This window comes from Dreissena polymorpha, chromosome 4 (genome assembly GCF_020536995.1).
Source record: "Dreissena polymorpha isolate Duluth1 chromosome 4, UMN_Dpol_1.0, whole genome shotgun sequence".
Taxonomy (NCBI): Eukaryota; Metazoa; Mollusca; class Bivalvia; order Myida; family Dreissenidae; genus Dreissena; species Dreissena polymorpha.
In genome coordinates this window covers 105,430,867-105,455,460 of record NC_068358.1, presented here as the reverse complement: position 1 = coordinate 105,455,460, position 24,594 = coordinate 105,430,867, and the positions used below count along the sequence as shown (strand labels likewise).

At 36.2% G+C, this 24,594-nt stretch overlaps 1 protein-coding gene across 2 annotated transcripts in view; it reads left to right on the top strand.

Moving 5' to 3' along the window:
- Nucleotides 1–24,594, top strand: part of LOC127877199 (rho GTPase-activating protein 7-like) — a 271,035-nt gene that overhangs the window by 30,982 nt on the left and 215,459 nt on the right. For both annotated transcript variants that reach the window (XM_052422864.1, XM_052422865.1), the window contains exon 2: nt 17,426–17,541. In XM_052422864.1, coding sequence (XP_052278824.1) covers nt 17,476–17,541 — 66 coding nt within the window. In that variant the 5' untranslated portion in view covers nt 17,426–17,475. The remainder of the gene's footprint in view (nt 1–17,425; nt 17,542–24,594) is intronic.

Below are 24,594 nucleotides of genomic sequence, written 5' to 3'. Positions count from 1 at the left end.
ATCCAACAAACTAGATCATCAGATTGATTATTAGAAAAAACTTATGACCATTTATGACTTAGCCTTGATAAACTTGGTCTGTTTGTTTATTCAGACTAGGCCAAGTTCGAATCTGGGTCATGTGTGTTCCAAACTAGGTCACTGAATCAATTTTTATAAAAATCATGTTACCACTCTAGAACCCACATTTATGACTCAATCTTGATGAAACTTGGTGGTAATACTTACCTTGACAATTTTCAGGATTAGTTGGAATTTTGGTCAGGTAAGTTGAAATCTTAGGTCACTAGCTTAAATCTTTGAAAAGTCTTAACTCTTTAGAGGCCACATTTACTACTTAGTCTTGATGAAATTTGGTCATAATGTTTATCTTTACATTTTGAAGGCTATGTTTGAATCTGGCCAAGTGGGGGCAAAAATTAGATCACTTATTAAAGTCTCAAACAATCAGTGTCTGTGAAATAAAGTGAGCACTTATGGACCATCATGGACCTCTTGTTTATATTGGAGTCAGTAATATAATCATATTAAGGCACTCATGTGATATGTTTTAATATTATTTGGTTCTATTATTTTATTGGTTTTAGTTTTGGTGTGACACAAAGTAAATGCATGTTAAGAAAATATATACTGCTGTGAGTAACCCACTTTTATTAATATAGGTTAAACAGCGTTGCAAGAGTTTGATACATTCAACCCAATATTTCTGATGATTTCCATTCAACCACAAGGTATCCGCCACCAATTTACAGCCAATATTCTCACGGAAGACTTCTGTTTTCCTTTAATTAGGAATTTATTTATTAAAATTTAGTACTAACCAGAAAAGGATAATTGAAACACCAACACTAACGGTAGAATGTAAGTCTCCTGGTTGTCTATAATATTCAAAACTCTTACTGCTCTTTATGTTGGCTATTAATGCTAGAACACTTTCTATATCAAGACATTCACAGTACCTGGTGAGCTTTGGTTGGTTATTGAACTTGGCTGCCATTTTATACTAAAAGAACAGGAAGTTTGTTGATGACCAGATGAAAACTGGTTGAATAAGAGAGCGGCAATCAACAAAAGCAAGCAAACTGAGAAGCGCAGTACAAACGTTGCATTCCTTTTGTGGGAGGCATAAATTCAAGGGCTGAAAGGTCCTAGATTGTAGACTGAGACATGTAGAAACTAACCTGTTATGTGCAGATTTTGTGATGTTTGATTTGAACCAAGTTTGTAGAAGACCATCAAACAATATTTCACACCAAACATAAAACCCATGACCCACCAAACATAAAACCCATGACCCTTGGGGTTTCCAGAAAATTTGTAAAGTTATTATTTAAGTCTATATAAATCGTGTGACCCCTGGGGCATGGTCATTTTTCCCCCCAGGGGAATGAATTGAACAAACTTAGTAGAGGTCCACTAGAGAATGTTACACTTCAAATGTTTAACTCTGACCTTTGTGATTTTAAAGAAGACTTCTGAAGTTTTCGTTCTTAAAATCTATTTGGAGCTCTCGTGACCTACGTATGCAAAGGACAGGACGGATATGACAACTTTGAAAGAAGGTCTCCCACTTGGCTCCTCCTGCACACACTAATGGATGACAGACAACACTGTATCCTAAAAGGTCACCTGTAGAGCTGCAACGATTCGATCCGATGCATCAAAAATCGGTTTTAAATGCGCAATTGGTTACTTATTACTTTAGTCATCCAATCAAAAAGCGCGTTACCGTTTTCTTTCGGAAAAAGCGTCAAAATGGCTGAAAAAGTTGTTGCCCACATTATGAAATTATTGTCACAGTATGTCATTTATGCTATTGTTGTAGTGGGTGTAAGAATAAATAATTCAAAGTTCCATTTTTACATTTTATTTTCATTCTACTCAATTGTACTATGGCCACATTTCTTAATTTCTATTAATTTCTACTGGCTTTCACACATCTTGTTCTTAACCTTCCTAAAACCTAACTGGCTGTCACATCCATCCCTAACTCCCTTCTCACAACATTCTAACACACCCCTAGCTTCTTTCTTCCAATCAAATATAATTATCTTAATAAGCATCTTTCATTCATTGGCCACATTCATATCTGACCCACCCATCCAACTGTCACTCACAACCTTTTACATTACCTTTACCCCCTACTATTTCACACATGGCCCTCACAACACCACAGTGCCACAGGCAATCACCTCAGAAAGAAGAAAGAAAATCTCGAAATTGTATAAGCCCACAAACAAAATAGTCTTCTTGGTCCATTTACATACACTCAGTCCCTCTCTTCTATCATCTAGTACATGATCTGTCAAAAATCTAGTCTGACCCTCACAACAACATACAACCAATACCCAAAATAGCAACAGAGAGAGCCCAAGCTACTATTAAATATGACACAAGGCAGCAGATCTGTATATGTACCAATACTAACACTATATACTAATATGTCCTCAGCGAGAGACGCTACATGCCGTTCCTCTTGAAAGATACTGAAAAGAATCACTGTTTGCAGTTCATTTGTACACTAACCATTGTATGTTCCTATGTAGCCGGATCGAGCCCTTAGCTCGAAATGCCCTAGACCAGACCACGATAATAACCTGGCATATTACACAAACACATAGGAATGCTGTCTTTGCTTTTATAACCAGAAACACTAACGTGTGCGCTCTCCCTAATACCAAATTTACTCAAACTCAGCCCCTCTCTTCTTTCATCAAATAAATGACCTATCAAAACTAGTCTGGCCCTTACAACACCACAGTCTCACAAGACACTTTACACATCAATAAGAAAGAATTTACAAAGAAATTGTCTACCCCCCAACGAACTAATCACCCGGCCCAATCAAACAAACATAGTCCCTTTCTTCTATCATCAAATACATGATCTTTCAAAAACTAGCCTGCCCTTTGCAATAACATTCAAACTATATACAAAATAGCAACAGAGAGAGCCCACGTTACCGCAAGATATGACACAAGACAGCAGAACTACACATGTATATAAGTACCAATACTAACACTATGTACTAATATGTCATCCGCGAGGGACGTTAAACGGGGGTGCAGTGTATCGGTGCTATACACCGGGCACTTAAAAGAACCAGGGGCGCCTCTGGAATCGGGGCGTTTCCTGTATCCTGCTCGAACCCCCACTAACACCTTTCATGGGGCGGAGAGCACAACAACCACACTTGGGTAAATGAAAGCCAGAATACAGGACATAATCTATAATACTATGAGTTTTACAAATTAATATAAAACATAAATAAATCATATGATATATCAACGGCATTTTTAGATCATTTATTTACTTTACCTATCCAATTATAATAGCAAATACAACATAACTACAAAATAAATACATCCCAGCTTGAAACCTGGTGTGGATGTTTGGCAGGCGGGTGGGAAAGAACGATGGTGACTCTGGGTGGGGCTTTTGGGGGCTTCATGGTTGGTTCTTGACTGATCTGTTGTCGCCCGCAGCGAGAGGGTGGATGAGGGTGCCTGTCTCGAGGGTCTCCAGCAGTTGGGTGCTCGGGCCGGTGCCGTACGCGTGGGGGGGGGGCTCGGGCTCGCTCGGCGGGGCGGCGTGTTCTGCGATCTGGGAACTGCAACAATATACAACCCTTCACGACTGACCGACGACCATAAATAACCGACAGACACCTCCTCTTCCGCTCCAGACAAATGCACAACAATCACATACCACATACTATACACAACCATACACAGATCACCATCAAGAGACCCGGGCGTGGCACTCTCATACACATCACCAGTTATGAGTGGGGGGTGTGAGAGCGTTATGTGTGTGTATTCCGGGTCTTACGTACCGGGTGGTGTTGGGATGTGGGTCGCGTTGAGTGTCTTGTACATTAGTAATGTGCGGAACACTCGGTGGGATCCACACCTCATCACCACCTTAAGGTAGATAGCACATTAAGGTCTCATTGGCCAACGTGCACGGAACTCTCTTAAAAATTAAAGTATTTGGCGAATACCCGGGAAGCCGGGGTAAATTTGACCTACTTTGGCTCTAAAATTAATCTTTTTCCCCTGAGAGGTCACAGGGGCAGGTCGGGCTACAGTAACCTCGTGAAGAGGCCAGTAGGACCTGTGAATAAACTCTGAAACACACACACTTCACACATGTTTTACCCGTCTAACTCTTAACCCGGTGGAACCATTTCTCTTTAGGTGTCCCTGAATTCTCTTTGATGATTATCTAAGGGTCTCTGGTATTACCACACCAATATAATTAAAGACAACTTACATGATTACCAACATACATGAATTTTCATCATAAAACATATTAAAATATACTTTCCTAACTTGCCCCTGGTTACATTATCAGATGCGTCTAAGAAGTTAAAATCAAAAGTGTTACAGTATTTTGGGTTTCAGGATGGTAGCCCTCCCGATAAAGCTACGTGTAAACTATTCTTCACGGACGTGACATACCCTAAGTCTGGCTCAACCACTAATCTAATGGCACATGTCAAACGCAAGCATAACGTTGATTTAGCAGGAGGTAGCACAAGTGCAACTACTCAAGTTTCCAGCGTTATTTTTATTTATTTTTTTATTTTATTATTGGGTAGTCAACACAATCTTCTAGTCATAAGTTTATTGATATTAATATTGAGTTCCTAATTTGCTATTCTTTTTATGTGTTTTATTGAAATATTGACATATTTTGTCAGAAAATTGGCAGTTTCTTGCTTAATATTTCATACAAATATTAATTTAACCCACTTTTAACAGTTTTTATGCTCCCCCAAAAATTTTTGGAGAGAGCATATAGTCGCTGCTTTGTCTGTCCGTCGGTGTGTCCGTCCGTCCGTGCACAATTTTTTTTCCGGGCTATTTCTCAGCAATTAATGACTGGAATTCAATGAAACTTTATGGGAAGCTTCATTACCAAGAGGAGATGTGCATATTATGAGCCGGTTCTGGTCGGATGATTTTTCACAGAGTTATGGCCCTTTGAAATTTTCCATTAACTGTACATATAGTGCAATTCTTGTCCGGGCTATTTCTTAGCAACTAATAACTGGAATTCAATGAAACTTTATGGAAAGCTTCACTACCAAGAGGATATGTGCATATTATCAGCGGGTTCTGGTCGGATGATTTTTCACAGAGTTATGGCCCGTTTAAATTTTCTATGTCCCCCCAACTACTGTGCCCTCAAGACGTTTCCTTTTATCTGAATATATAGTGCAATATTGTGACAAAAAAACACTTTGGGGAGCATCACCAGGGTTTCTTGTTAAAACACTGTTGAACCAACCAAACTATATCTAACAAACACACAAATGCCCAAAATATCTTGGTATGCAACAAATTTGAACAGAAATGTTTATTTTGAGGCAGAAGAGTGAATATATGATAAAACTAGGTTGAAAGATGAATCGAATCGAAACAATCGGTATCGGACTGTCTGAAATCGAAATCGAATCGAGCTACTGGTGAATCATTGCAGCTCAAGTGACCTGAGCACATAACTAAAAGCTCCCCATGAGCCGTGCGCTGTGAAAAGGGGGCTTAATGCATGTGCGTAAAGTGTTGTCCCAGATTAGCCTGTGCAGTATGCACAAATGCTAATCAGGGACAAACACTTTACGCCTAAACTTGATTTTTACTAAATAAAAACTTTCTTGGAACAAAAAATATCATAACAGCTGAAAGTGTTGTTCCTGATAAGCCATAACACAGGCTAATCTGGGACGACTCTTTACGCACATGCATTAATTCCCTTTTTGACAGAGCATGTCCCATATATGAAGTCCTTCTTGCACTTACATAATTGTAACATTCGCTGAACAAATTGGAACTGACATGTTTCACCGGAAGGTATCTATCATCAAATAGTCCACTGTTTAATGTAAAAATAATATTTCTCAGTGGAAGTTTATCAAAGACAGGCAATCACATACAAATCTTTCTGTTAAAAGCCAAATTTTATCACTGGATGTTATTTGGCTGGAACCTGGCCAACTGAGAGGCCTGGATAAAAGATTAATTGATTGGTGCCCAGCAGAAAAAGAGGGCTTAATGCATTTGCATAAAGTGTCATCCCATATTAGCTTGTGTAGACTCCGCATAGGCTAATCAGAGACAAAACTTTCCACCTGAATAGGCTCTTCTTTTACAAGATACTTTCATAAATGAAAAATTATATAAAAGTTGATAGTGTAGTCCCTGATTAGCCTGGGCAGACTGCACAGGCTAACCTGGTATAACACTTTATGTACATTAGTTAGGCCCAGTTTTCCCAGAATTAGGTTCAATGTGTTGGTGCCCAGCTCATATCTTACTCTTTTAATCAGTGTTATCTTTGGAATCCAGTTGGGGGAAGTCTGCTTATGATTTTGGGCAAGATATGCCTACCTTTAACCTGATAATGTTGATTAAGTGCAAAAATGAATGAACTTGTAGAAACATAAACAGATTATAAATATTTACAATGTTCTTGATATATTTAATGGGGATTGGTCATGTTAATGGCTTCTTTATCTGGGAAATAAATCAGCATGAATACTAGAAACCTACTTGTATATTTACTACCAATATTCTCATGGACAAGTAATGTCTTCCTTTCTGGAATTATATGAATCGTGCTCTGTAAATAAGGGGTTTAATGCATGTGCGTAAAGTACTGTCCCAGATTAGCCTGAGCGCACCCCACAGGCTAACCAGAGACGACAGTTTCCGCTTTTATGATATTTTTGTTGAAAGAAAGTCTCTTCTTAGCAAAAATCTAGCTTTGGCAGTAAGTGTTATCCCTGATTAGCCTATGCAGACTGCAGATGCTTATTCATAACAACACTCTACAAACATGAATTAAACCCCCTTTTCACAGAGCATGGCCCATTAGTAAATAATAGGGGCATATATATTTATACCCCCATTACTGGTAATGGGGGCTATATAGGAGTCACTTTGTCGGTCGGTCTGTCACGAAATTTCATCCGATCTTCACCAAACTTGGTCACAAGTTGTATCTAGATGATGTCTAGGTCAAGTTTGAATATGGGTCATGCCAGGTCAAAAACTAGGTCACGGGGTAACTTAGTGTGTTTTAAACCGAAAGTGCGTGCGGACCATAACTATGTCATTTAACATTATATTTTAAAATGACTTGGTACATTTGTTCACCATCATGGGACGGTGTGTCGTGTGAAAAAAATACGTTGATATCTCCAATGTCAAGGTCACACTTGGAGTTTAAAGGTCAAATGCTTGTCCGGGCCATAACTTTGTAATTTATGGTAAGATTTTAAAATTATTTGGCACATTTGTTCACCATCTTAGAGGGTGTGTTGCGCGAAAGAATTACGTCAAAATCTTCAAGGTCAAGGTCACACTTAAAGTTCAAAGGTTAAAAATGGCCATAAATTAGCTTGTCTGGGCCATAACTATGCTGTTCATTGTGAAAATTATAAATCATTTGGCACATTTGTTCACCATCATTGGACAGTGTGTTGCGCGAAAGAATTGCGTCAATATCTCCAAGGTCAAGGTCACACTTTGAGTTCAAAGGCTATAAATGGCCATAAATGAACCTGTCCGGGCCATACCTATTTTTTTTCATTGTGAGATTTGAAAATCATTTGGCACATTTGTTCACCATCATTGGACAGTGTGTCGTGCGTAAGAATTGTGTCAATATCTCCAAGGTCAAGGTCACACTTTGAGTTCAAAGGTCATAAATGGCCATAAATGAAATTGTCCGGGCCATAGCTATTTTTTTTCAATGTGAGATTTGAAAATCATTTGGCACATATGTTCACCATCATTGGACGGTGTGTCGCGCGAAAGAATTACGTCGATATCTCCAAGGTCAAGGTCAAGGTCACTTTTTGTGTTCAAATGTCAAAAATGGCCATAAATGAGATGGCTGGGCCATAACTATGTCGTTTATTGTGAGATTTTAAAATCATTTGGCACAGGTGTTAACCATCATTGGACGGTGTGTCGCGCAAAAGAATTACGTCAATATCTCCAAGGTCAAGGTCACACTTTGAGTTCAAAGGTAAAAAATGTCAATAAATGATCTTGTCTGGATCATAACTATGTCATTCATTGTGAGATTTTAAAATGACTCTGTAAATTAATTTTTTCACAGTCATAGGATGGCGTGTCATGTGGAAGAATTCAAGAGTTCAGAGGTCAAAATGGCTATAAATGATAATGGCTGAATAATTCTAAAAAATTGCCATAAATTAAATTCTCTGTTTTGTGAAGACAGCATGCAAAATAGTCTGTGTCAATGTGGCACGTGGGGGTATACGTCACGTCTGTGACAAAGCTCCAAGTTTTTTTCTTTCTGGATTACCTATGATAGATTTTATTTACCAGAAGTGTATAAAAGAAAAGCACTCAAGAATATATAATGATTATTATCCCCCCTGAATTTTTTTCAGAGGGGATATAGTAATCGGTCCCGTCTGTCCTTCTGTTTGTTTGTCTGTGCGTCCGTCCGAAACTTTATCCAGAGCATAACTCCAAATTTATTCAATGGATTTACTTTAAACTTAGAATATAAACAGATGGCAAGTAGGAGAAATGCAGTGACTAAGAACCATAACTGTAACTTCCTTAGTTTTTGAATTATCTCCCATTATTTAATTTCAAAGTAAATTTTTGTCCGGAGAATAACTCTAAATGTATTGAAAGGATTTACTTGAAACTTGAAATATAAACAGATGGCAAGTAGAAAAGTGCAGTGACTAAGGACTATAACTCTTTCTACATTAGTTTTTGAATTATCTCCCTTTATTTAATTTCAAAGTAAATTTTTGTCTGGAGCATAAATCTTAATCTACTGAAGGGATTTACTTGGAACTAGAAATATAAACAGATGGTAACTAGGAAAAATGCAGTGAACATGAACCATAACTCTAATGGCCGTAATTTTTTAATTATCTCCATTTATTATTATTTATATTTTTTTTTCATTGATATTTTATTTATAATTTTAAATTATATTTAATTTAATTTCATAGTAAATATTTTAGCTTTTAAATTTTAATATCTCCCTTTATCTAATTTTACAATAATATTTTAATTTGAACACTGAAGTATTCACTGTAAAATGAATAGATGAGTTTAAGGAAAAATACAGTGATCAAGAACAGAAACTGCTTATAGTCTTCTTTTTTTAATTACCTCCCTTCCTTTCATTACCGTATATTTTATTCTCTACAGCATGCAGCATAACTCCAACACTATATAACTTATTGATCCTTGAAATATAAAGAGGTGACACAGGTGCCATGTTTTACAAATATTATTCTACTCTCTAAAACAAATGTTGTCATACAAGCAAACACATTTCCACTGGGATTTGGCACTTCTGTGACAAGCTCTTGTTTCAATGATAATAACAAAATCTCAGAGCCTGTTTATCTATGGTTCAAAAGTCATTATCCCAACGCTTTTTGAAAAGCGTGGGGATATTGTTGTTATCTCCGCCGTCCGTCTGTCTGTCCGACCTGGCCACTATTATCTCCTACACTATTAGCACTAGAACCTTGAAACTTACACACATGGTAGCTATGAGCATATGTGCAACGGTGCACTATTCGGATTTTTTATCTGACCCCTGGGTCAAAAGTTATGGGGGTTGGGGTGGGGCCGGGTCAGAGATTTTTACTCATTTTATTAGGTTATTTTACTATAATTTCTTCATTTCTATACTAATTGTCTTCAAATTGATACTGAACCTCTCTTATGACAATACAGTCAATCTCAACTATGCATGGTCCCATTACCAACCATGGGGTGCCCGCCCACATAGGCCACGCCCACCCAAAATTGCCTTTTACCATAATTTCTTCATTTCTACACCTATTAACTTCAAGTTGATAATGAACTTCTCTTATGACAAAACAATCAATCTCAGCTATGCATGGCCCCATTAACAACACTGGGGCGCCCGCCCACATAGGCCACGCCCACTCAAAATTGCCTTTTACTATAATTTCTTCATTTCTTCACCGATTCACTTCAAATTGATACTGAACCTCTCTTATGACAATACGGTTAATCTCAACTATGCATGGCCCCATTACCAACCCTGGGGCGCCCCGCTCACATAGGCCACGCCCACCCAAAATTGCCTTTTACTATAATTTCTTCATTTATACACTGATTCACTTCAAATTGATACTGAACCTCTTTTATGACAATACAATCTCAACTATGCATGGCCCCTTTACCAACCCTGGGGCGCCCCACCCACATAGGCCACGCCCACCCAAAATTGCTAGTTACTATAATTTCTTCATTTCTACACCGATTTACTTCAAATTGATACTGAACCTCTCTTATGATAATTCGGTCAATCTCAACTATGTATGGCCCCATTACCAACCCTGGGGCGCCCCGCCCACATAGGCCATGCCCACTCAAAATTGCCTTACTAGAATTTCTTCATTTCTGCACAGATTCACTTCTAATTGATACTGAACATCTCTTATGACAATACAGTCAATCTCAACTATGCATGGCCCCATAACCAACACTGGGGCGCCCCTGGGTCAAACATGCGGCGTGGGAATACGTGTCGGCCTCTGCTGCGCCATTTCTAGTTTAGAAATAGTTCTCTTTGAAGATGCTGACAGTAGAGGTGCTAAGATTCAAATTTAAATACTTAAAGAATATTACAATCTAAGGAATATTTTTCATTATTAATATTCAGTCTATAAGAATTGATCTTGAATGTGGCAACATGTTTCAAAGTGGGGTTAAATCTTAAGTTGGCATTGACAGGTTTTAAAGTGTGGTTACATTTTAAGTTGGCATTGCCAGTTTTTAAAGTGTGGTTACATTTTAAGTTGGCATTGACAGGTTTTAAAGTGGGGTTAAATTTTAAGTGGACATTGACAAGTTTTAAAGTGGGGTTACATTTTAAGTGGGCATTGACAAGGTGTCAAAGTGGGGTTAAAGTCATGTAAGGGCTAGAATTTAACTTTCTGTTCTACTTGCAAAACATTGCGAGCAGCTTAAATACCAACTTGCAAAATCAAAAACATTCTCGCAAATTTTGCTGGAAACATAAATAAAAGCAAGTTTGGACATTAGTTTAGTACTATTAAAACAAAATAAAATATGACATCGACAACAAGTTTTAGTTTTATATTAAGTTCTTTTCCCCACTTTTTCACTGTTTTCATAGGATTTAATTTTTGTTTTTTTTCTAACTCAACGGTTAACTTTGCTTTTTTTTTCGTATTGTTATTACGGGTGCAGGCAAAAAGAAAATAGTTATTTTTTGCTTCGACGCCTTGTCTGTTCAAGTTTAATGAACATGTGTGAATAGATGACTGTTTCACGTTCTTTGTACCAAATTATACCATCCGCGTGTCTGTACTATAAGTATACCTGTCCACATACAAGGTGCGCGCTTCCGCATACGGGTATTCAGACGTTCTATACATTGACTTACGGTTTAGCGTTCACGACGTCGAGCGCATTTAGCAATATTGCTCGGATGGGACTTATGGTTTGCGCTCTGTCTGTCTGTCTGTCTGTCAGTCTGTCTGTCTGTCTGTCAGTCCGTCACACTTTTCTGGATCCTGCGATAACTTTTTAAGTTCTTCATATTTTTTAATAAAACTTGAAACATGGATAGATGGCAATATGGATATTATGCCGGTCATTTCATTTTGTTCCTACCTCAAGAATTCTGGTTGCTATGCAGGGCTCAACATTAACGGTTGTCCAATCGCCCCTGGCAAGTAAAAGTTGGGTCCGGGCAAGTTATTTTATAATCTAGTTGTCCGCTCCTGCAAGTGCAAAAAAGAACAAAAAAATGTGTGTTTCTGTGGTTAAAAAGTGCAAATAATCACAAACAATTTGCCTAATGCACGAATTTACCTCGGCGATTGTTGTTTGCGGAAGTCCGAACTAACTTAGCATGGTGCGCTTGCATTTCCAAACTTATTTTTAGAAACACCGTAAAGGGCTTGGGATTCCAAACATCGGCTTTCAAATGCTATAGAGTTTATTTTTTTCATATCTATTCAGTTACAAATAACATCATTGGTTTTTTCAGTCACGAAGAAAACGACTTAAATAATAACTATATAAAAACAACAACAAATAGCTTCGGTATATACATATTTCATATTTTGCAACATACATTTTCAACAATCTTTTACTTTATGTCAATTGACATTTTTGTTACGGTTCACATGTTCAATGTTGTTTACAGTACTGTTAGCAGACGAGAAATGTCTAGTTTATTTAGCTTCGGCTTTACAAGTAACTTTAAGTCTGCAAAATCCAATGAAAAATGCACAGAAAAATCATCCCAAAGTGCTAGTCCAAATTTTTGACGCTCTTAAATATTAAGCTACTTTTTATATGGGTAATATTTGGAGCGTACAAAGGGTGAAAGACCAATTATGTGTAGGGAATTTTTTGTTCTTTGTCTATATTGTTGCGCAAGGATTTTGTGCGCAACATTCAAGCCCGGCCGATATAAGACACTTAATAACAACGGATTGCAATAATATTTACATACCTGTGTAGATAATTCATTTCTCAATAATGTTCCGTAAAAATTATGTAATGACACTTTGAATTTTGCACGCCTGAGCAATTTAAATCCAACCACTATTCAATTTTTCAATGTCTCTCGATTCGCTCGCTGTGTAGATATAAATCGATAACACGACCTCGATGTAAAGCATCTGGTTTAAAGTGGAAGAATAAACAGCGTAAAATACAGTTTGCGTTCGTCTGTTGTGGTGCAGCGCGTTACATAGTAAACCGATGTTATACTTTTCTGGATTAATTTAGCATTGTTTTTTTTCTAAATTGACAATAAAAAAAGTTCTGAAATAAATTACATCTTTTATTGTTATACTGTACATAAATAATATTGATACAGATCGTACAGTATACCGTCCTTTGTAACGTAGAATGTAAGTACATAAAACAACACAGACAGAGGTGCGAAAAAGACATGCATAAACATTTCCTGAAACTTAGAACAGTGAATAGAAACTGCACCATATCTGTTTTGAACATATGCTTATTAAATCGACAAAGTTTAGCATACTAGATCTAGTTACGTAAAAGTCGGTGTTAAAAGCTCATGTTAAATAAAATTACGCGTACACATTACACCGTAATGCCTTCTTCTGATTGGTTCATATTTAAATCAGTTTTATGACATGGCTACAGGTCAGTGATTGTTTTGCGATTTAAGCAGAAGTTTAACTGAAGAATTTATGCCTTTCTAACTTCGAATCGACGATATTTGATGTAAAAATGAACTTCTGAATTAAAACTGAATGAGTTGGTAATGTTATTTTGCAATTTTACGCAAATTGATGAAAATTTAAACTTTCTGGTTTCCACCACAAAACAGGTCCTTCAACGATGAGACGTTCCAAAGAATTTAGCCCATATAAAAAGTATCTCTAAATTCTTTGCGCGTCTTATAAATGAGACTACCCAAAGTGCCAAAAAGTGCGAATTGAAACGAAAACGCAACTTTTTACCATAATGGAAAAGTGAGTTTGAATGGTTGAGATATGATGAATCGTTAGGAGCAATGTTTAATAATCAAATATTGGCACAAATCTACATTAAGACTTTAATTAGACTTTAATTACTGTAATAATTATGTTAAATGTGCAAAAATAAAAAAGATTTTGTGGTGTTTCATTTTGATCTTTATTAAAACATATGAGGTTTACAGTTAATGGTTTACAGTTAATTGTGATATTTCATGTTTGGGCAAGTGGCTTTACGTTCAGGGCAAGTAGATTTTCTAAGTACTTGCCCGGCAGGGCAAGTTGGTTTTTAGCATAGTTGCGGTTACGCAACTATGCTTATGTTAGAGCTACATTTCGAAAACCGACATGGAACGGTTGACCATTATGAAGCCTTACCTGATCAAAAATCAGACGAAATATCTATTTAATATAGTATATGGTAATTCTAACATTTTTTTATTTAGAAACGTTTTTCTAACGTTTTCTTCCAAGAATATTGCTGACACCGTTTTTATTGAATTTTTCGAAGACCGTTTTACGTGAAAAAACCTTCTAAGAAACTAAAACTAATTTCGTTCGTAAAACAATTCTGTTCTGGTTGATAGATCACACCTACTTTCCAGGTTTTTTTTCCCACTTTTTGGGAAGATAGCCCATGGCTTTGGAATTGGGAATTTTATCGGCATTTTCATGAAATTGGGAAAATAAATTCATTAGCCTTTTTTTACACATGAAAAGTCCACTGAGTAGGGAAATTCTAAATTTGATATAACTCTTTATAATTATTCAAATTAAAAGAACAAAATCATATAATACTTTGTTAGATGTAATTGAATTGAAATTGAGATAAAATACGCATTAGACTTCTTTCTAAAAAAAAAAAAAAAATTTTTTTTTTTTTTTTTTTTTTTGGAAATTGGGAATTTTTTGCCACATTTTGGGGAAAAAATATACTTTTTGGGATTTGGAACATAGCCGAATTTCGGCTATAAAATCGGGCCAAAAAAAACCCTGCTTTCTATTTCCTTTGTTTACTGTTCTGGGAGAGTTCAAATTAATTAGGCCCTGGTTTAAGGATATGTAGAATTTCATTGGTTAATTAAATAGAAATTAACATATTCAGGAAGTGGGGCATAAAGCAATTTCATTCTTTGTAAATGTTTAAAAAAAATAGCGGAGTATGATGAATGTTTTCTGATTTATGACATGGATTCTGACCTGCCTTTCTATGGATTTAATGAAGTAGAGTTTGAAAGTAATAGAGATGTGTTAATTGAAATTAAAATGATTTACTTTGAGCCAGAAATTAACGTTACGAGTAGAGCTAACGGTTTAAATGTGGCATCTAATTTAATGGATTCGCGCAAATTCTGGACGAGTGTTGTGTCTGTAAAATGTTAAATGGAATGCCTTAAATGTATCAAGTCAGAAAAGAAAACGGATGGTTGCATAATGGTATGCGTGAAATAATAAAATTCTTCGTATTTATTTTCATAGTTATGTCATATTGTAACCATTCACATTCGTCACGATTTGGAACTCCCGTTTCTAAAAATAGAACATTTTGGTAGCATGAACCAACAAGAGAGGCGACTCGTGATGTCAGACATTGTTAAGGTTACAATAAACAAAATAATCGAGTCTGTACTCTCTAAACCAGGGACCTATACTGTATAGGTCCCTGTCTAAACAAATCATCATATTTTCCACTTTAGACTGTTGTTCTGGTTTTATTATTTGGAGATATTGATAGGGTAAGCATAGGTGTTCACTATTAAATACCTGAAATAGGCTAAAGTTAGAGATTAAAGTAAAAAATGGTACTGCAAAAGGTTACAATCCACTAGAAAACGGCCGAAAAAATAATGTGCAAAAACAGTCGATTGACAGGTTTCAGAGTTGAGTTAGTCATGTTTGTACACTGACAGGTTTTTCAGTGGCCTTTAAGTCATGATTGTACACAGACAGGAAGTGGGGTAAAGTCATGATTCTACACTGACAGTTTTTAAAGTGGGGTTAAAGTCATGATTTTTCACTGACAGGTTTTAAAGTGGGGTTAAAGTCATGATTGTACACTGACAGGTTTTAAAGTGGGGTTAAAGTCATGTTTGTACACCGACTGGTTTCAAAGTGGGGTTTAAGTCATGTTTGTACACTGACAGGTTTTTAAGTTGAGTTAAAGTCATGTTTGTACACTGACAGGTCTCAGAGTTGAGATTAAGTCATGTTTGTACTCTGACAGGTTTTTAAGTGGGGTTTAAGTCATGATTGTACACTAACAGATTTTTAAGTGGGGATAAAGTCATGATTGTACACTGACAGGTTTTAAAGTGGGGTTAGAGTCATGTTTGTACACTGACAGGTTTTAAAGTGGGGTTAAAGTCATGTTTGTACACTGACAGGTTCTAAAGTGGCGTTAAAGTCATGAGTGTACACTGACAGGTTTTAGAGTGGGTTAAAGCCATTTTTTTGAAAATACATAATAAGTACCAAGTTATATAATGACTCCATGTTTCATTTGCATTATCATGTTTCTAAATTCTTGCATATTCAAATAACAACAATGGCTGATACGCAGCTTTTCTAAATGTCTTAAATGTTTAAACTTGAACAATTGTTTCAGATTTTTGATTTTTAGCTCAGCTGTTTTTTGGAGAAAGCCCGAGGTATTGTCATAGCCAGCTCGTCATGTAGTCCGCATCGTGCTTAAGCCTTAACATTTGCTAACCTTTTGAACATAGGTTCTAAAATGAAAGTGCTTCCACTTACAACATTGAAACTTCATATGTAGCTGCACCTTGATGAGATCTACATGCCACACTCATTTTTGGGCCACTAGGTCAAAGGTCAAGGTCATTGTGACCTTTAAAACAATTAAAAAAATCTGACAAGCTTTCATTGATTAAAAACTGCACCCGCAGCTGAGCGTTGGCACCCGTTATGCAGTGCTCTTGTTGAATTTAAAGTAAGGAATTTGAATGCATATTGAATGCATCTATCAGAACAGTTAAGATTTATCCAGATTCAGTTTCCTTAGATCTTTTTAATATTGTTAAAAAAAATGAATATTATTGCCTCTTTAGCAAAATGTTTCAAAGAGATTTACAGATGATGACTTATGAAAACTAAATTGTTCATATTGCAACAAAAACAACAACAACAGTTTTATGCCATAAAATGTAATGGGAGATTTAAGTTTTGCCCAATTAAAACTGTTAACGGAGGAATTTGGTTGTGCTGATATTATTTATATACCAAGGAAATCTTCAGAGGCAACTGTTGTTTTTTGTAACAGGTGGAAGCTCCTGATTTTCTGGTGATTGTTGAAAGAAATATTCTTCGAAAATAGTCTGAAGTTACTGAAATTGTTTTACAGAGCTTTCAGGCTGATATAATTGTTACAAACCTTGCAGCCTGGTGTTGGACTTAGAGATTTGTCTGATGGGCATGAGTTATGCTTGTTATGAAGGCTGCTGGTAGCAATGTTCTGTGCTGGGGATAATATGAACTGCTGAAATTGTTTTAAAGTGCTAAAAATTGTATGGACATCTAGACCTTGTAAAAGTATAATGTATCAGTAATTACAGTAGTTGCAGTGTGTTTCTAAAGGATATAAACTAAAATCTTCGAAACACCAGGTCAAAGATGCAAAGATGCAAGCAAAAGTGATATCTGTTTGTGAATAATTGCCTGAAAGGAAATATGTTAACCAGGAGCTATTTTTACAAGGTATTATTAAAACAGACTTTTTGTTATTGGATACCAACAAAGTACATTCATTTGGCAAAAATGTATAAATGTGTTCATTTAAACCAATAAAATATACTATTGACATGTGTATAAACTAAGTACATAATTGTGTAATAACTTCAAACACGTCCTACAACCTATTTGCTAAATTTGCAGACACTGCTTGGTGACCAGTGGATATCTGCAGCAACCAGCAGAATGTTGTCATGGAGATGAGTTGCCATGGAGATGAACAGTATGAGGAGATTCAACAGTACCTGCAGCAAGCACAGGTATGCACCCAAGAGGCAACCTCAATAACAAGAAGAGTCGGTTTAATATCAACATATGAGCCTTGATATATATGACCCATGCTTCGGGAAAACTGGGCTTAATGCATGTGCGTAAAGAGTTATCCCAGATAAACTAAAGCCTGTGCAGTTACCAGATAAACTAAAGCCTGTGAAGTTCACACAGGCTAATCAGGGATGACACTTTCCATATTGAGCGGATTTTTCTAAAAATTCCATGAAAGTGTCAAGCGCCATTTTTGATTAGCCTGTGCAGTCTTAGCGTGCAAATATGGGACAACAGTAGGCTTATGCATCAGGCCCTGTTTTCCCAAAGCAAATGAATAACATGAAGCCTGGTGAAAGCCATAGGCTTGTAGAGGTATTTTTGAGTCTGTTTACTTGGTAGAGCCAATTGTTTGGTCTCTATTAGGCATTTGAACATTTCTTAAATTTCGATAGAAGTCATGACATATGATAGTGAATAGCCTAGTCCATATACCACAGTGACCCCTTAAATGTGTTTAATTTAATTGAAAATCTATGGAGTTTATCACTTGACTGGGAAGTTTAGGTATTTTCATATGATTTTTCTTCCATTTTATTGAGTTTATGTTGAATGTACAGATGAGATCATCGTTATGTAGCCACCCCATGGGAAAACTGGGCTTAATGCATGACTGCAAACAGCACAGGCTTATCTGGGATGACACTTTTCGTCTAAACTGGATGTTTGCTATGAAGAGACTTCTTTCAAATGAAAATACCATAAAATCGGGTAGCCATAAATTACACAGGCTTTATTTTGTTATACAATAAACAAGAAATATCTTTAAAAAAGATATACGGCGTTGATTGTGGTTGGAGTTTATGGAAGGTAAAGATTTAAATGAATGAGATCAAGGATAGCTAATATCTTTTTCTGTGCAGTTTTTAGCTGCATCAAACGCAGTACGGGATGTTACGCGGAGTTTTCGCGGCTTATTTTACATTATTACATATTGCTGGTCATAAACCTATAGATATAAAACAGAAAACCAAAGTCAACCGGCCACACGCGAAGTCTCCGTACATATTTTAAATATGTATACGCGCGTTCTTCGAACAAACCTGTTTGAGTGGTTTATCGGGCATTGCTACGTGTATTTGATTCGATTATTAACAGTATCGAGAATCATCGCGCTCATGCTTAATACATTAGTCAATATGCTGCAATAATACATTAGTAAATATGATATAATTCTTGTTAATTAATTAAAAATAATATGTATCATGGTATTGTTAAAAACACATTAAGAATCTATTATTGACATGCCATAAAAAATATCGCTGGATATCTTCATTTCACATCTTTCTAGTGGTAAAGAAAATTCCAGTTCACCTAGTTCACGCTATAGCGTCTTTATTATATAACTATTATGTTACTGACCGCGAACTCCGAACAGCACATAAGGTCTGACCTGTATATAAACTCTGACATTCAAACACACTAACCGCGAACTGACCCCTTATACCTCGCGGGTTGAAATGCAATACATTAAAGTGAGGCATCGCTTCCACTGCTATTTATACTTTTTCATATAACATGTTGACAGGAATATGGAAGTCTGTACTAATATGAGAACATGGCCTTTAAGTATACAACGTTCTCGCGCTGAAAATCCTCTGAAAATAAAAGGTGCACGCACAAACTGTATTGATGTCGAGATTGAGTGTAAAACTGTTCTATCTATTAACCCTTTTTATTAGAGATAAAACTGTTTCATGCTGAACACGCAGTAAAACAGTGTTACAAAGACGCGGACATGTTTCCAATGTTCTAGTGGTATTATCAAATCAGCCAATGCAGTCAATGAAGTGTATTCATCTGTACTTGGCCGCGGGAAGTTTTATTTGAATTCTATTGGACGCTAACAAGGTCAGGATAAGGTGAAAAGCTGGCGTATACAGCTAACGCCGAAAAAGGATCAAAGAGTGAAGATATTGATTTCTATCTTTCACAGTTACAGGAGCTGTTACACAATTGTTGATGCTAATTAGTTATTTTTTTATGTCCCCCAGTCTATACTGGGGGACAAATTGTTTTTGCCCTGTCTGTTGGTTTGTTGGTTTGCGTCAAACTTTAATATTTGCCATAACTTTTGCAACATTGAAGATACATATCATATTTGGGATGCATGTGTATCTCATGGAGCTGCACATTTGAGTGGTGAAAGGTCAAGGTCATCCTTCAAGGTCAAAGGTCAAATATATGGGAGCGTCAAACTTTAACATTGGCCAAAACTTTTGCAGTATTGAAGATAGCAACTTGATATTTGGCATTTATGTGTATCTCATGGAGCTTCACATTTTGAGAAGATCATCCTTCAAGGTCAAATATATGGGGGTACATAGTGTTTCACAAACACATCTTGTTTGATTAATATTATTGTGAAATATCATTAAATATTTTCACTCAGTTGGCATTCTGCAATATTTGTCCCAATCCTTCTTGGATAAAAGTTTGTTTGTATTGTCATGCAGAAGGTTAAATGCTCACTTGTCAACACACTACTGCCAAAGACTGCTAAAAACTAACAGAATTCATGAAGCTAATAAATGGTATAACAGCAGCCAAGACATAAAGAAAGTTCCCTGTGTTATTTGTATTTAAAGTTTAAAGCCTGAGCTGAAAAATTCCAATAAATAAAGTTAATTTGTACTGTCTGAAGCAAGTTTGCAGATGGGAGAGACAAATAAATAGTAAAATAATTGCTTTGCCAGAATTTACTGTTTCATAACTGGGACCTAGTTGGGTAAACTAATCTGTGAGGTGTTAGCAACATGTGCACACAATTGCACTTGAGATTTCAATGGAGCCACAGTCTGGGAAAACAAGGCTAAATGCATGTGCATTAATTGTCGTCCCAGATTAGCCTGTGCGGTTGGCACAGAATAATCGGGGACAACACTTCATTCCTGCCTAAACTTGATTTTCGCTAAGAAGAGACTTCCTTTAAACAAAGAATACCATACAAGTGGAAAGTGTTCGTCCATGATTAGCCTGTGCAGACTACACATGGTAATCTGGCACAGGCTAGTCTTTAGGCTCATTAATTAAACCCGGTTTTCCAATAGCAGGCTCATATATATTACTGTAGGATTATTTAGCGAAAATTTTATCATTGGAACAAGTGTTCTTTACAAGTGGTTTCCCGCCATTATGGCAATCGAATAATCATTTATAATTTACATGTTTACTAGCATAAATAGCTATTCATTCGTACAATAAATGTCCAAAGCATAAAAACAGTGCAGACATGTCTCAAAATAAATGTTCCTTTATTAACCTTTACTGTCACAAATAGTATTTAATTGATATTTGAGATATGAACTCCTGTTCAATGATGATACCAAATTCTGTATGAATAACGTTTTTGTCATCCATTTGTTCAATTGTGACAATGGATATAACATCTGTCTTTAAGGGTGCCACAATTAAACAACAAAATAATGGACATATTGTAGGACATGGTATTCATATCGGTATTTGGCGATGAATCATTTCATTAATAACTTCTGTCAAAAGTATCCAATTACGCGTCTTTTAAGGGAATCTTTTTTATCTTTTGAAGATAAAGACATTGAAAGATAAAATCTCCTTATAGTGGTTTGATAATGATGGTTTCATTTTTTTTTTAGTTTTGGAAGCAATTTGATGATATACAGGATTGTGTACTAAGCTTTACAAAATCCAGTGTCAGATTTGATTATTTTTATTGAATAATTGAACAGTTTTGAACTTAAGTAGCTTAATTTTTCAGTACTTTATGGAATTTGTGAAATGACGTCTTGTCTATATGAACTACAAAAAGGTGTCTAAAAAATGTTATGTAAAGTTTATGGTTATCAACAGTTGTAGAATTGAGTGTAAAAATGCTTTGTTTGTTTAACTTTTTCAATGTTCAATATGATTGCTGAATATAAGGCATGCTGGGGGATAACAGAGCTCAATGCATGTGCGTAAACTGTTGTCCTAGATAAGCTGGGAGCACACTTCCTGTAAACTGTTGTCCTAGATAATCTGGGAGCACACTTCCTGTTTTTATGGAATGCTTTGTTTATAGTCTCCTCTAAACAAAAATCAAGTTTAGGCGGAAAGTGTTGTTCGTGATTTGCCTGAGCAGACTGCACTGGCTAATCTGGGACCACACGTTATGCACATGCATAAATACCATGAAATAAAATTAAAGCAGAAAGTCTCATCCCTGAATAGCCTTTACAGACCTCACAGGCTAATCTGGAAAAACACTTAAGTCCTGTTTTCCCAGAGCAAAGCTCATTGGGTATTGGTGGAATAACCTGTTTTGTCATTTTTATGGTTTTTGAAGTTTCACCATGTAATTTTGGCTTGGATATATTCCAAGCAATACTGACAGATAATAATTATGTTGACCAAAGCTGACTCTGATGGTTTACACTTGTTTGATTTTCTTCAAGCTCATGATGCTGTTCATATTTCCCATTTTGCAATTTATATTAAATGTTAAATTATAAATACTGCAATAAAAAAAAAGTGTTGAATTTAATGCGAATTCAGTTCTTATAAGGTCTACACATTGAAGATTTTCAAATTGGGAATATTAATTTGGTCTTGTAACCAAAAGCAAGGGTGTGAACAGAAACCGAAGTAAACAGTAATCATTTTGACTGTCTAAACAAGCAGAGGAATTAATGATTGGGGTTAAAGTTTACACTGTGAATGAAAAGGAACCACTAATTATCTTGACATAAGTGATTTATAAATACTGTGTCACTTCACCTGAGTTTTTAAATTGATTTTTTGGTGTGGCTGACCTGAGTTGGCAGGAAATATTTAAGTTCATGTCACTGGATTTGAGTCCTTGAGACATACATTGTGTGAGAGGATGGGATGAAGATATTTATTGCTAGTTTGCAGTCCTTTATTTGAAGTAGCTGTCATGTCCGCAATCCCTCAACATTTGTCTTTTATGCAGCATAGCTTTCTAATGTGCCTTTTTACCCAGATTTCTTGTGGCAAGTTATCATGAGGAATTTTGGAAAACTAATCAAATAGGTAGTTTTTTAAATCAAGGGAATGAAAACTTTTAAGAATAAAATTTACATAAGGGATAACATTTTTTGGATTTTTTTCTTTCGATAATTGTGTAAGGTACATTAGAGCATGCAGTCTTATAACTACTTTCTATGCTGAGTCTTTTTTTACAGATATTTCGTTTTTAGCTCATCTATTTTTTGAAAAAAAATTATGAGCTATTGTCATCACCTTGGCGTCGGCGTCGGCGTCGGCATTGGCGTCCGGTTAAGTTTTACGTTTAGGTCCACTTTTCTCAGAAAGTATCAATGCTATTGCATTCAAACTTGGTACACTTACTTACCATCATGAGAGGACTGGGCAGGCAAAGTAATGTAACTCTGGCGTGCAATTTGACAGAATTATGTGCCCTTTTTATACTTAGAAAATTGAAAATTTTGGTTAAGTTTTGCGTTTAGGTCCACTTTTCTCAGAAAGTATCAATGCTATTGCATTCAAACTTGGAACACTTACTTACTATCATGAGGGGACTGGGCAGGCAAAGTAATGTAAGTCTGACTAGCATTTTGACAGAATTACGGGCCCTTTTTATACTTAGAAAATTGAAAATTTGGTTAAGTTTTGTGTTTAGGTCCACTTTATTCCTACAGTATCAAAGCTATTGCTTTCATACTTGCAACACTTATTAACTATCATAAGGGGACTGTGCAGGCAAAGTTATGTAACTCTGACTGGCATTTGGACGGAATTATGGGCCCTTTATACTTAGAAAATTGAAAATTTTGTTAAGTTTTGTGTTTTGGTCCACTTTACCCCTAAAGTATCATAGATATTGCTTTCATACTTGGAACACTCGCAAACTATCATAAGGGTACAGTAAAAGGACAAGTTGCATAACTCTGGTTGTCATTTTTACGGAATTATGGCCCTTTTTTGACTTAGTAACTTTGAATATATGGTTAAATTTTGTGTTTCGATCCACTTTACTTCTTAACTATCAAGGCTATTGCTTTCAAACTTCAAATACTTTCATGCTATCATGAGGTTACTGTTATTGGCAAGTTGAATTTTACCTCGACCTTTGAATGACCTTGACTCTCAAGGTCAAATATATAAATTATGCTAAAATTGCCATAACTTCTTTATTTCTGATTAGATTTGATTGATACTTTGACAAAACTACTCTTACCTTACATACCACAATAGACTCCACCCAAACCATCCCCCGTGCTCTCCCCCCCCCCCCCCCCCCCCCCCGAATCCCCCCCCCCAATTTTTTTTTTTTTTTTTTTTTAAGATTATCTCACAAATGACCACCACACCCTCACACTATACCCTCACCCCACCCACCCCCAAATTTTTTTTTTTTTGAAACCGATAAAAAACACAAATATTTATTTTATGTTTGAAATACCGTCCAACCATCACACTATACCCCCCCACCCCACCTCCACCCCAAATTTCATTTTTTTTAAATGGTTAAACCCCCCCCCCCACGATTTTTTTTTTTTTAGCATTTTTTTTCCCATTTTTGGAAAATAATGTAATAAATCTCCACATTCCCATGCTATACACCCCTCTTTACTCCACCCCTCCCTCCTTTGTGATTGAAAATGAGAGTCCCTTCACCTTTAAAAAGAAAATAGATGAGCGGTCTGCACCCGCAAGGCGGTGCTCTTGTTTACATGTCGTAATAGCCATGGGAACTCAGGAGTGTACACATCTCCATTTCAGGGCTTTTTATGCCCCCAGATCAAAAGATCGGGGGTATATTGTTTTTGGCCTGTCTGTCATTGTATGTGTGTGTGTGTGTGTGTGTGTCCCAAAACTTTAACCAAAAATTTAACCTTCTTCATAACTTTTTCAATATTGAACTTAGCAACTTGATATTTGGCATGAATGTGTATCTCATGAAGCTGCACATTTTGAGTGGTGAAAGGTCAAGGTCAAGGTCATCCCTAAAGGTCAAAGGTAAAAAAAAAATCAAAGCGGCGCATTAG